Source organism: Lonchura striata, chromosome 4, assembly GCF_046129695.1.
Source record: "Lonchura striata isolate bLonStr1 chromosome 4, bLonStr1.mat, whole genome shotgun sequence".
Classification (NCBI taxonomy): domain Eukaryota; kingdom Metazoa; phylum Chordata; class Aves; order Passeriformes; family Estrildidae; genus Lonchura; species Lonchura striata.
The window spans coordinates 2,411,452-2,425,847 of NC_134606.1; the positions used below are offsets into that span (position 1 = coordinate 2,411,452).

Sequence of the window (14,396 nt, forward strand, 5' to 3'; positions counted from 1 at the left end):
ATTTTGCCATGAAAGAGGCTCAAAAGGAGATTGAGAGGCAGCGGTGACTCTGCAGGGTGGAAATCAGTGATGGAGCCTGAGGACATAAATGTTCTTTGGAGAAAAAGGAAGGATTCAGAGGATTTAGGTCTCTGATCCCACTGCAGCGCTGGTGGTTCCCTCCCCTTGCAAAGGATGTGGGAAGCACTGGAATGAGCATGGAGGTGGGTGGGAAGCTCTTGGAGATGAATCATCAGCATGAAAATCCTACTTAAATGAAACGCTGACAAAAGGAGATGAAAAGCTTAGATGGATTTTCCCTTCCTGACACCCCCAGCATTCTCTGCTCACATTTCTGAGACAGAAACCATTGCAAGCTGAAAGTGGGGAGTCCAGGAAAGCAAAATTCCTGCTAAGGAGGAATTCTGGCTGATTTCTGGGAGAAATGGTGGGTGAAAGATGATGGGAAATCCTCTTAGAGAGAAAGAACTTCTGTGGGTCTGTTTGGAAAAAGAAAACCAGGAGAAATTTTCATGACAAGGGCCTGGAGTGCCAGGACAAGGGGAATGTCAGAGGGGACATTTAGATGGAATATTGGGAAAAAATTCTTTGCTGTAAGGGTGGTGAGGCCCTGGCACAGGTTGCCTGGCTCTGCTCATGGAACAAGATAATTTTAAGGCATCTTCCAACCCAAACCATTCTGGAATTTTATGATTCATATCTTCATAGAAACCCGAACAATTTTGCAGCATGATGAAACGAAGTGAACAGAAGCATCCTGGCCAATTTACTTTCTTAATCATCTCCTGTGGATGCCTTAGGAGGAGCCCAGAGCTCTCCAGGACCACCAGCTGAGGAGCTCTGCCCAACATGGAGAAGTTTGGAGATGCTCTTCCCTTGCACATCCAGCCTTTGAAGATGCTGCAGTGCCTGAAGTCGCAGCCTCTCCCCAGGCCAACAGGCAGAGACTTGAGAGTGAGCTGGGGAGCTGCAAAATCAGGAGGTGCTGGCTTCAGTCAGGTTTTAAGCAGTGTATCCTCGGGCAGTGTTGAGAGGAGGCTCCTGGAAGGGTGAAGCACAATGAAGGGAGGGATTTGAGCTCCGCAGGAAGAGGGATGGGAGAGATGGGAAGTTGTTCCTGGAGATAACGAGATGCAGGGGAGGCCACACAGCAAATGCTGTGGGGCTTGGTTTCCTCTGTTCATCTGAGGCTCAAAAACTGGGAAATAAAAGATGAGTGTAGGGCTGGTTGGCTCCAGGAGGTGGTGGCCACACACCTGGAATGCTGAGGGTGGCTAGGGAGAGGCTGTGGGCAAGCAGTGGGAGAGGAGCAGATCCCAGGGATATCTTTGAGGTTTGGGGTACCAGGGAGGGTCTCAGGGACATTTCAGTGTCTCCATCCTTGGATGGTTTCAGGAGCAAATGAAGACAGCCCAGAGCAACCTGGTCTGACCTCCTGGGTGAGCCTGCTTTGAGCAGGAGGTTGGAGTAGAGACATCCTGAGGTCCTCTCCAACCTGAATTTCCCTCTGATTCCACGCCATACCCAAACTATTCCTTCTTTTGAAGAACCTTTCCAGAGCATCCAGGGTGTCAGGGAAGAGACACCAGCACACCCCTCCACTCAGCAATTTCCTGATTTTTTGCAGACCAAATGCCACACAAGATGGTCTTCAAGTCCCTTCCCACCCAAGTTATTCCATGATCCTACAGCACTTGGAGATGTCCCAAAACATGTTGAAATGAAGAAACCACGACATTAAATTACTCTCAGGGACAGTGGTTTGTTCCCCCATCTGGCATTAAACATCTTTTTGCTCCATCCACTGTTGGAAAAGCCAAGAGGAACTTCAGCAGTGACCACCACCAGCACCAAATTCTCTCCTTGCATGGTGCCAGTCTGCAAACAGAACATCCCAAAAATCCTTTCCCTTTCCTGGTCACCCTCAGCCCCCTCTATTTCTTAGCCAAACTCTTAATTTACAAAGAGCAGTGGCTATAACAAAACAAGTCCGGGTAACTCGGGGTCAGCACTGCTATTTTTTGAGACGTTTCCTGTTCTTGCAGGATCTTGGTGTGTTGTGTCTCCATCACCTCCTGCATCTCCACCCTGTGTTTGATGGGTGTGTGGTGCCAGATTCAGGGTGGTAGAAACAAGCAGATCTCAGCTTGTTGAAATATCTCACCCTTTTGTTTTCTTTGACCTGGGGGCTGCCTTTTTTTTTTTTTTTTTTTTGTGGTAAGAATAAAACAATCATTTCAGGGCAGAGGAAATTTTAATATCTCTCCTCCCAAAATAGAGAAGAATGAAGATCTTCTAGCCTGAAGAACTTGGAGATAGGAGGCTTTTTATAGCCATCATTATTTATTACTTAATTTTCCCTGCCCAGGTAAAAGTAGGAAACTTTTCAAACAGTCTCCTTTTATCCCTTTCTCATGCTATTCATAAATTTTTCAGTAAGAGCTCTGTAGGTAGCAAGTCCATTCCCTGAATGAACATCCATTGCCTGGAGGGTGGACTCCTCTGAAGCATTCATGGGATCCCATCAATACAACAGGATCCCATAAATCTGAGCAAAAAGGAAGAAAAACAGTTCTTATGAAGCACAGCAAGGGACTACATTGTTTGTTTACCATGAAAGCACAGCACAATTCATGTTTTCTCTCCAAGAAATCGGAATTATTTCCTTAAATGTGCTGTTACAATAGGAAAATAGCTCCTTGATGCTACAGAGGGATAAGGAAAAAGCAACCTGAAAACCCTAAAGGATGGATCCTTGGATCTTAGAATACTGAAAATGGGATTTGTGAGTCACAAAGCTTTTCTGTTTGGTTTTATTTGGAGCTGCTGACCCTGGATTTATTTCTGGGGTTGCCTTTGCCCATCAGGGATGGAGACAGGTTTTCCTGGGGTGCCACCATCCTGGGAGGTCCTGCAGGATGGCTCATGGATGTTCCTTAGCGTGCACCAGGACGTCAAAGCCATCCCACAGCCGATGTTTTCCATGGGGAAGGGTTGTGCAGGTCCCAGTAGCATGGGCTGTACCAATTAATTTTTACACAAAATTCAACCTCCAGCCTCACCGTGCAAGCATCAGCCCAGGGTGGGAAGTTTAGGCATCCCTCATGGATGGGGGAATAAAGAACCTCTCCAGGTGCACATCTCAGGGTGAGCAGCTAATTTTGGCCTCTCTGTGTGTACAGCATTGTTTTCTCCAGCAGGGATTTGCTAAAAATAAACAGGTATCCAGGGAAAAGGGTGTGAAAGCAGCTGTTTCCATGGGCAGAGGCCAACGCTGAGGTACCCAAGCTGAAAACACAACGAGGACCAGCCCTCGGCCAGGTCACACGAGCAGGGCTCAACCCAGATCTGGAGTTTGCTTTTAGACAAGATCTAGGTCAGGAGGACCCACCAAGAAACACCAGCAGCAGCTTTCCCCCTCTTTGCAAACCACTCCGCTCCTCTCTTCCTCTCTTCGGGAATTGTTGTGGATTTCATTCAGCTTTTGCAGCCCTCAAAATGTGCAACAATAGTGGGATAGCGAAGCTGAGGAAGCTGGAGAGCAGGAACAATAGCTGAGGTCACGTTCTTTCCCCTTCCACCTCACCTCACTCCTTCTCCAGGAAGCCTGACCTCTCTGTTGAATATTTTCCAGGTTGTTGACCTCATTTTTCATCCCAAGGGAAACACGAGGCCACAGCAGTGGTGTGAAATGTCTCCCCTTGTTGGCTGAAAGAGTCTTGGGGGTAAAATGTGCTTAAATCACATCCTGTGAACATCCCTTTATCCCTCTCCTCTCCCACCACAGCTTTGCTGTGCTCCTGGGGCTTTGGAGTGCCTGGGCAGGCTCATGGGGATGAAGAGGAGATGGAAGGAGCCAACACAGCACCCAGATGTTGCAGGGAAATGTTGCACTGTCTCATTCCTTATGTGAATGTTGGAAGTAGAGGGGATTTGGGAAAACCTTCTGGAAGCTGGTGGTTCATGGACTGGCATGGGACAACCAGCAGGAGCTCTGCAGGAGACTGTCCCACTCAGCAAATGACAAGAGAAGCAGGAGGGAAGCATTTTTAGGATCCTTCTAGAGGGAAGCTAAGGGTTTTTAGCAATCCTGTCCACTTTTCCTTCAGCTCCTGTTGTTGGTGCTGCCTTAGCAAGCTCAAAGTGTGTCCAGAGGCTCAAAAACCAGGGAGAACTTAGGATTGGGATGGTGCCAGCTCCTTGTCAGCACAACCTGTGTTGTGGGGACGTGTCCATACATGGAACCATCAGAACTTTATCAGGGCCAGCTAAAACACTTCCAGGTGGCTGCAGGGCAGCTGGGCCATGGCCCAGCATATTTATTTATCTTGTCTTTACTCTGTGGCAGTGAGCAAAGCCTGATTTGGTTTTTGGGGAAAAAAGGAAAGAACACTTTGGAACGTGTTCTCATCTGCACCAGGTTAAAAGAGAAGTGGGAGTGAGACCCCCTGAGTGTTCCCCACTGGATTGGGGTCCTTTGGGAAGGGAAAAGGAGCTCACTCAAGGCAGCCCCATGTCTCCATCAGACCCCAAAGCTGCAGATTTTGGGCTTTACGCTGCTGCTGGCAAATGCTGGTGTAATTAAAATAAGATGCAGACAAAGGGTCTTATCCCACTCTCCACCAGGGATGAGGAGCTGGGGTGATTAATGGGATGGACGTCACAGATTAGCACTGGGGGATGGGGATTAATGTCCTGGGGGGGAATGAGAGCCTCCACAGCAAATTCAGTTCCCCTTAATGCTTACTCAACCTCTAGTCATGCCACAGGGCAGCTCTTCCTTCCCCTGGGGGTGGGTGGTGAGGCAGGAGGATGCAGGAGAAGCAGGATGTGTTCCCCTCAGCTGAGGGATGTGTGGTTAATGGGTTTCCAGCCATGTGCCCCTCACGGTCCATTAAACCTGGCTCCAGCTCCTTCCCTGTGTTGTGATGGCCTCAGTAATTTATGGATCCTTGGAGGGTTTCTGTGCAGGACAAAATCCCTAAAATCCCTGCTCCTGCTCCCTGGAAGCTGGGGGTGCTGGCTCAGTGTTTTGGCAATGGTGACACATCAGTAAAATAGGAAAAGACTGGTAAGGCTGGGGAAAAAGTGTCAGAGGCCAGGCAAGGCTGAGATCTCTGGGCAGAGCAAGGTAAGGCAGAGGAGGCAAAACTCCCTGAATTTCTGGTGTGAAGAGAATAAAGGGTGTCTGTAAGGATGATTGTGCTGGTATTAGGACACAGCCAGCACAGAGGGGTGCTGGTTGTAAAGGTTATTTTTTGGGGATATCAAGAAAAGAACTATGTGGGGTGCTGGTGACAGAGGGGTGCCCAGATGGGGCTGTGGTGCTTTTGGGGCAAGTGGGGTAGGGGAGGGGTCCCATGGGGGGTGCAATGCTGAGGGGACACGGGGAGCCAGGGCATGTCTGTGTGCTGTAGGGTGTTTGGGGGGGCAATACTTTGGGGAGACCAGGGTACATCACTCCGTGGAGCTCCAGGACACATCATCCCTCGGGACTCTGCGGGATATCTGTGTCCCCATGCTCCTTGGGGCTCTGTGCCACCCATCCCCAGATGGTTTTGTGTCACCCATTCTCAGGGGGCTCTGTGACACCCCTCCCTGAGGGCTTCACGGGGTTCCAGGGCACTTCATGTCATCCCTGCTTGGAGGTCCCAGGGGTTTTCAGGGGTGTCCCTTATCCCCCCTCCCCGGGATCTCAGGGGTCCCTTGTCCCCCATTCCCGGGGTTCTCAGGGGTCCCTTGTTCCCCATTCCCGGGGGTCTCAGGGGTCCCTTGTCCCTCATTCCCGGGGTCCCTTGTCCCCCATTCCCGGGGTTCTCAGGGGTCCCTTGTTCCCCATTCCCGGGGTCCCTTGTCCCCCATTCTCGGGGTTCTCAGGGGTCCCTTGTCCCCCATTCCCGGGGTCCCTTGTTCCCCATTCCCGGGGGTCTCAGGGGTCCCTTGTTCCCCATCCCGGGGTTCTCAGGGGTCCCTTGTCCCACATTCCCGGGGTCCCTTGTCCCCCATTCCCGGGGTCTCAGGGATCCCCTGTCCTGCATTCCCGGGGTCCCTTGTCCCCCATACCCGGGGTTCTCAGGGGTCCCTTGTCCCCAATTCCCGGGGTTCTCAGGGGTCCCTTGTCCCCCATTCCCGGGGTCCCTTGTCCCCCATTCCCGGGGTCCCTTGTCGCCCATTCCCGGGGGTCTCAGGGGTCCCTTGTCCCCCATTCCCGGGGTCCCTTGTCCCCCATTCCCGGGGTCTCAGGGGTTCCTTGTCCCCCATTCCCGGGGTCCCTTGTCCCCCATTCCCGGGGTCTCAGGGGTTCCTTGTCACCACCCCCCCGCCCCTCCCCGGGACTCCCCGGCATCGGACGAGCCCACGCCCGTCGTGGAGGGGGGGTTGAACATCAGCTGTGGTGGGGGCTGGACGCGCCCAAGAGCGAAGAGGGGGGGGCGTGAGGGGTGTGTGAGCAGAGGGCTGGACTTGGACCAGCCCATTCCTGCCGGAGGGGTGACCAACCTCATGCCCGCTATGTTTGCTCCCAGCTAGGGCCGCTACCGAAGAATTCCCAACCGCATTGCCTGCGAGAGGAGAAAAAAACTCGGGATAAATCCTGCGCGGACAGAAAAGCTGGGAGCGGAGGGAGCGGTGCGGGTGTGCCGTATCCTTCCCCCCCCCGGGCCGAGTGGTGCGCGCGGCGCGGGGCGGGGCGCGGGGCCGCAGTGGCGGAGCCGCTCCGTCCCTCGGGCGCATCGCGGTCGCCATGGCGCTGTGCGGCCGCTCCGCGCTCCTCCCGCCGCCCCCGCGGCACCGGCCCCGGCCCCGAGCCCCGGGGCCTTTCGTCAGGTACCGGAGGGACAGCGGGGAAGGCGAAAAGAGGGGTGACAACCAGCGGCAGGGCTGCGCTGAGGGGGCTGTGGCGTGGGGAAGGGCTGTGCGGAGTCTGTTGGAGGGGCGCTGAGGGGGGGATGTGGAGGGTTTTGATGGAGCGAGAAGGGATTTGGTGTGCGGGGATTTGCTGGGCTTTTCACAGCTGGGCCGCTGCTCGTGGAGGAAATGGGGTTAAACGCCTGTTTGGGGGCGTTGGGGTGCGAGGGATGCGGGGCGCAGCGCTTTGGAGGTGCTGAAGCGCGCTGGAATACAAGGGTTGGGATGAGGTTTTAAGCAGTAGGATGAGGATTTAAGGAGAAGGCGGGGTGTTCGCAGAGCTGGCGGTGCTGATTTGGGGTAAAATAGGGTTTAACGCCGGATTGAAGGCGTTGGGGTGGGAAGGATGGGGTGCACGGTTTTGGGGTGGGACAGGAGGGATGGGGCATTAAGGAGAGGTTTTCTGGCGTGCCTTGGCACTGAGCTGTGGAGGGATCATTAAGGGGTTTTTGTGGGGTTGAGAACGAGAGGGAAAGGCTTGGCCATGATGGGGACGGGTAGATTTGGCAGGTGGCTACCGGGAGGGAGGTGTTGGTGGCCCAGACAGGGGCCTGATGTGACCTTGCGGATGGAGGGATTGTCACAGGCGGAATCCTGCTGAAGGAGGGTGAGTGGGAGGCTGCGGTGGATGAAGAGCAGCAGGACATCACGGGGGGCTTGGAGCAGGGCTGGTGTGCAGAGAGTGGGTTTGGGGTTGTGTTTCTCTAGGAGATAAACCTGGGACTGATTCGGGAGGGGGTCGGCGTGGGATGTTTTGGCAATAAGGGGGAAAAAAAAGGCACGTGAAAGGCAGGAAAAGTGAATTAGGATAGGGATAGCGGAGGTTTGGGATGGGTTGAGGGATTATGGAGGGAAAGAAGAGGCTGTATTTGTGTGGGCACCTGCTGGGGGGTTTGTGGATACAAAGGTAATAAAATTTCCTGAGCTCTGAAAATATGTTGGGTTGGGCTTGACAGGAGCTAGGGTGTGGGGACATGTGAGATGGTGGCATTGGCTCTGTGGGAGCTCAGGTGTCAGCTCAGGTATCCTTAGGTTGCCAGAGCTCTGTTTCCTTTTGGAGACTTAAGGTGCACCCTTGTGTATGAGGCTGCAGCCCATTATCTGAAGGTTTTGAACAGAGCAAACGGCCTCGAGTTGTGCCAGGAGAGATTTAGGTTGGAGGTTAAGCAATATTTCTCTGCTGGGAGGATTGTCCAGCACTGAAACAGGTTGCCCAGGGCAGTGGTAGAGTGTCCAGGTATTTAAAAGGCAGTTAAAAACCATTTTTGTGGTGCTTAGTGACGAGGTTTAATGGTGGCTTTGGCAGTGCTGGGGTAACAGTTGGACTCGATGGTCTTGGAGAGCTTTTCCAACCGAAATGATTCCATGATTCCGTTTTATGGAACCACAAAGGACAGCCCAGGAACTGAAGTGCTTGATGCTTTCAATAGTTCCAGCACAATACATGGAAGTATTCAGCAGTGGGAAGCCAGATAATCAGGGAATGGAGACCTTGCACGTGAATCGCAGACAAACACTTGGCCAAGCTACCTGGGTCTCTGCTTGCTGTAGATTTTCAATTAAAACACAAACAAACACCAAAACCAAACAGCTTTTTATCTTAAGTACAAGGAGGGAACAAAAGCATTTTCACTTTTTGGACAATTTGCCAGTGAAATGAGGAATTCTGCAGTGAGAGAGGGAGAAATGGAGCTTGTTCTGCTGGCTTGAAACGCGTGAACACAGCTGGTTATTTTCCCTCTCTCCCTTTGTAAATTGAAAATAAGACAGAAAGAAAAATGACCTTTTCATATAATTTTTTTTTCACTGAATAAATTAACCTTAATTATTTAGAAAGAGCGTAGTATTTCTTTAGAGCTGTAAAGAATCTGAAAATTCATGATGGGTAATGAAATGCCAAGATGGTAAAAAAAAAAATTGCTGAGAGAGAAAATGGTTTCCACTCAAGCCTTTCTCTTCCTGAGTGATTTTTGTAATCTGAGACCCTGTTTTAGAGTTGTCATGAGAACATTTAGACTCTCTGAACATCTGCAAGCTTTTGAGCTCCACTGGGAGATGCAGCCAGCAACTGTAATTTGGTGCATTTGTAGGAGCCATGTCATCTGTTAATTTTTTTTTCTCCTTAACGTTCATTCTCGTGCAGTTCTTTAAAAATTTTTTTATTGTCAGGCCAGATGGAGGCCAGCGTTTGCAATAAATTTCCTAGGCAGTCAGCAGATAGAATGCAGTTAATAAAAATAACTTAAAACAAAACAATCTGTTACCCTCCTCCCCCTGCCCCCAAGTTCCCAAAGAGGAATGGAAAAATTCTTCAGACTATATAAAGACTAGAGAAAGAGCCAGAGATAATTCTTGGAGTTCTTCCACATACTTGAGAGCTTTGGTCTGCCATGTGGCACCTTGGGAGCTGGCGACCCTCAGCATTGTAACAAGTAAAGAATGGGTTTGGAAATAGAAAAGAAAAAATCCCTTAAGTAAGAGAGAAGTGCTGTCCAAAAAAAGGGAAGTCTTTTTAGGAGGTGATGTCATCTTTCATGTGCCTGTGTTTAGTGGTAAATAAGTGTTTTCCTTGTGAATACATGAATTTCTTAACAGAATTCCTATGAAGTGTTTGTTTTAAATATCTGCATCAGAAAATCAATGCAGATTTGTTCTATTTCAGAGCGCTCTGCACCCACCCAATCTGAATTACCTTTATGTAAAACACAGTAAGCAAATCCTCATTATTCATTTTCCATAGTGGTAACATAATACCGATGAGTTCTCACCATGTATCCATGTGGGGAAATGCAAAATGAGTCCTTGGGTTAATTTTTCAGTTGTCTACTTCCTCTGTGCTTAACATTCTCCTGCTCTAAACTGTTCTGTTGTTAATCTTGTCGTGGTTAAATATGTGGCTTTTTTTTCCATGAGTGGGGTATTTGGAAGCACGGGACCAAAGAGTTGTTGTGGTTTGTAGGGGACTTGTCTGTGATGCAAGATTAACAAATTTTTCTGTGCTCGTGTCTTCCTTATGTAATTATGCCGAGGTTCAGGATTTTGTAAGAGCTCAGTTGCATTGGAATTATTTTTTTTTAACGAATTGTGCTGTATTTTAGCAATGCAAAGAGAGAGCAGATTTAACTTGAAGTACAGGAGGAAAAAAAGAGAAACAACCGCCATTCCTTGAATATGGATGGTTTTCTGCCACCTTAGGGGAATAAAAATGCTTAGGGTCTGCTACAGTGAAAATTGAGGAGTGTGGAACCATTTGATTGATGGGAATAGAGAGGTAGAAGGGAAATTTGCCACGAGGAGGAGCAGAGCTATGGTGTGGACCTTTCAGCTGGAATTCTCCCTTTGTGATCATCTCAACATCTGATTTGGAGCTTTGTGGCTACGTGGCTCCAGAGGTTGTGGCCCAGGAATGAGCCCCGAAGGTGAATTTAGTCTTGAGACACTGAAAATCAACTTTGATTTTTGTCCAAGTGCCTGGCAGTGCCCTGTCCTTTTAATCACAGTGGGTGATGGCAGAATAATCACCCTCGAGCTGCTGGTTTTTTGTATCTTTTTCAATTATTGTCATTTTCTCAGCTGATAATAATTTTGGGAGGGAATAGTTGATGCTCTCCATAATGCAACATAAGAAATTGGAAATACAGACGTGTTTTTTTTAAATCAGCCTCTTAAAGAGAGAGAACATCAAGGCTGAGGGTCTGACTGGTTTGTAAGTGATGGGCAACCCATCATTTAGTAAATATCCTCAAAAAGTTTGTGATTGTGCAGAATGACATCAGGCAGTTCCAGATGTTTGGTAAGGAGAGATTCAGGCTTGTTCCTGTGTGCTTTGAGGTCTCTGGATTACAGAATTGAATATTCCTGTCCACTTAAGGTCAAGATTTGGTCCTGAAAATGCACACAAAGTTAAAATTTATTTATCTATGTCCATTTTTTTCTCACTGTTCCTAAAAAATTACTTGATTTCCTATTTATAGTCAACATTCCTATGCTCGCTGTAGATAAATTTACAAAATAGCTGGGAAATTAATGTATATTTTAAGGTAGGTGAATGTTGTCTTTTATGAGTGCCAAGCAGTGAAGGAGTTATTTTGAAATCAGTGAAATTCTGAGGATCTTTAGCTCAATTTGTCTTTTGGTGTCTGTTTTCACAGCTACAGTAAGGTGGAGATAATGTCAGACTGTGAGAAATCCAGGAAAATCCTGGATTCTTAACAAAAGCAGGCAACGTTTCTGATAGAAATCATGCAGTCAGCAAAAGACACGAGAAATATAAACTTGATTTCTCGGGGACTAAAATGGAAACAGATGTTCACAAGGAGACTTGGGGGGAAAACCCTATGATTTATAATTCTATTTAATTTATTTATTTATGGTAAATTGGGCTGTTACTGGTAAAACCATTGACTTTGGTGAGCAGCACAAATTTATTCAAAGTGGGGATTCTCCCTGGTTTGCCAGGGATATCTCTGATTTTCTCTGTGATTCATCCATCCATCCAACCCTGGCCACATGTGAGTTTTTAGGGCTGCCAAGCCTTTGTGGGGGAGGAGTGAAACATCAGCCAAAATCGAAATCCCAGCCTTTGTCACCTGAATTGGGCACAATTAAACACAGCTGCAGCCCTGCCAGGCTGTGGGGATCCACTGGGACCTGGGAATTCACCGAGAATTGGGAATCCACTGGGAATTTTGCAGGGATCTGCTGGTTCTCAGCTTCTTTTTCCTGCCTCTGTCAAGGTTGAGATTGACAGCACTTGAGATGGTATTTTGCATTCAGGCTCACTTGAGATGATATTTTGCATTCAGGCTTAGATGTTAATGATTTCTTTTTTTATATTACAAGTTGTGAGTTCTACAGCATTCTACTAACAAGGCACAAAATCTCTTTTGTTGTTACAAGGTCTTTTAAGGCTAAACTGTCCAATTAAGAAATGACACCTAAATTATTTTCATTTGGAACCTAATAGCTAATCACAATGTGAAAAATGCCATTTATTTTTGTTAAAATTTTAGAAGTTTAATAGTAATGAAAATAGTAGTGAAAATTAGGACAATAAGAGATAATAAAAAGCAAAGAATCACGGAGGTCTGGGTGCCTTGCACTCTGCCAAAAAGCACTCCTTGCTAACAAAGGATTGCCCTTTAAAAGCAATAGGCTATTGCATATTCATATATCTCATACATGATTCAAATATTTCTTTTAAACTAAGGTGTTTTTGCTTAATTTTGGCTTCCCCCTCATCTTGTAAATCAACTTTCTTGGTTCCTCCAAGTCTGAGCTTTCTTGATAAGGAGACAACAATTGTTCTCTTGGGATCTTGGTGTCTGTTGCTGTTATCTCGATCTATGTAGGATAATGTGAAGAATTTTTTGATTATCTTTTCTATTCCTTGAGTTAGTTACAAAAAAGTATCTTACATCACATAGTTTCTATTTTAATATTATGCTATAGCTTAAAAACTATATTTACTACACTGCTTAAAGGAGATTAATACAGCGCTACTTAAGAGAGATTAATACAGCATAATTTTCTAACATAACACACATAGTATTAATTTTAATATTTGTGAAAAGCCAGTATTATGTATTTATAACACACAATGTGGACTTTTCTCTCCAATTACAAAATACCACCCAAACCCACGAAGAAGGTGAGGAAGAACAACCAGCCGCCGCCCTAAAATCTCCATCTTGCCCCATATATATTGGTATATTTTAAAACCTTAAACTCTTAAGTTTTCCACTCTGTGATATTACACACCTCTAATCAAACTACATCCCCATAATCCCAGTGCTATCAATCAATTTTGGAAGCTTTCTCCACAGCCTCAGGTTAAATATAATATTTTCTTGTGGGTCTGTGCCCTTCAGCACAGCAAGTTGAAAATTCTCAGCGCCCAGGATTCCAAGAGGGATCAGTCCTGATGTTGATGCTGCCTCAATTCTGGATTACCACATCAAGAAAAGGCAGCTTGCACGCAGGTTAAATCCAGCCAGCAGCCAGGGGAAAAAAGCATTGTGGGAGAAGAAACAAGATGGAATGGAAATTCAAACACCTCGTGGCTTTCTTGAGGAAATGGATTTGTTCTTTGTGATGGAGAAAGGCACAGTTGTTAATATTCTCTTTATTTGCCAACAGACGTGCCTTGCAGCGCCGTGTCTGCTACCAAGCTGTGACAGGCTGGCTGTTGTAAAGCGAGGTACTTTGCATAATTAGTGTGAAGACGTGAACAGATGAGCACTAATTCTTAGAAGTTAATGATTGTCAATTATCTCCCCTCTTTTTTTTTTTTTTTTTTGTCTGGATCTAGTCCAAGATTAGCGGAATATCAAGTACCTCAAGGTACAGTTCCTTAATTGGCCCAAGCCCTCTTTATTGCCAGATGTCACCCCAAAACGTGGCTTTGCCTTTTGACCTGCCTTCATCAGCAGTCAGCTCAGCTTGCTGCTGTTTGAAAGAGTTGTTTTCTTTTTAATTCCTGGGCTGGAGGTTGTTTGGATCCATAAGCTGATCCGACCTGACACATGGCTTGGAGATCGTTAGTGCAGACAGAAAGGCAGCGAGAAGGGTGAGACTATCCCTTGCAGCACCAGGAGATTTTATCTTGCTTTAAACCAACAGAGAAATCCCAGCTTCTGCTCAAAAGTGGTGCAAAAATTCCCACTTCACTTATTTCAACTTCTTACCTGCTCCAGAAGTTGTCTCGTAGGTGGATAAATAGCTTCCAGCTCTTGTCTTGCCCAAATCTTGGTGAAATCCAGCATTTTGGAGCTTCCTTAGTTTCCGAGCACACCTGTTTTTTTGTGTTTTTTTTTTTTTTTCAGCAGCAGGTTACTGTATGTGTAATTGTGGTTATGTAGATGGTGGATCCAGAGCCACAACTTCCAGGGAAGCATCCCAAGGCCCACAGGTTTATGTGGAGGTTGTTGTTTCCATATGAATTTGTGCTGCTGGAGCAAAACAAAAATGAGTGCTTGTTTTGGAGATGGGAAAAGTCATGGATTTTTGTTCCCAGGACAGTCTTTTTGTTTTTGTCAGATGACTGTTGAATGTGAAATCCAAGAAAATGCCTTTATTTTCCCCCCTCTGACTTTATACACAGTTTAGCCTGTATTGTTTAAAAGCATGTTGTAAGAATTCTAATTATTCTCTTCCCTATTTCTGAATGGCATCTTTCTTCAGGCACACAAGTCTTCTGTGTTTAGTGTCAGCCTTTGAATGTAATGATTTATCCACACTTGAAATGACGTTGAAAATTCTTTTTTCAAAGAATTCTCTCTTTCTCTCACTTCTTAAATAAGGCTAGGAAAAATACTCTGCTAAATATCTGTTTAATATTAAGAAGGAAATAAATACCTTTATTGGACATAACATCTTATTGTGAAATAATGAATGTATAATTTGCTCTGTGCTTTCACATTTTGTGTCGGGACACACAGCACTGACATCCACATTTACCCTGGCAGAAATGTTTAAGGGCTGCACCAAAG

The 14,396-nt window shown here is 46.9% G+C and overlaps 1 protein-coding gene across 1 annotated transcript in view; it reads left to right on the forward strand.

The window, feature by feature from the left end:
• The first annotated feature begins 6,711 nt into the window (after positions 1 to 6,711).
• DNAAF9 (dynein axonemal assembly factor 9) overlaps positions 6,712 to 14,396 on the forward strand; it is a 71,179-nt gene continuing 63,494 nt past the window's right edge. The window contains exon 1 of the mRNA XM_021526813.2: positions 6,712 to 6,825. Within this exon, the coding sequence (XP_021382488.2) occupies positions 6,743 to 6,825 (83 nt within the window). The 5' untranslated portion in view covers positions 6,712 to 6,742. The remainder of the gene's footprint in view (positions 6,826 to 14,396) is intronic.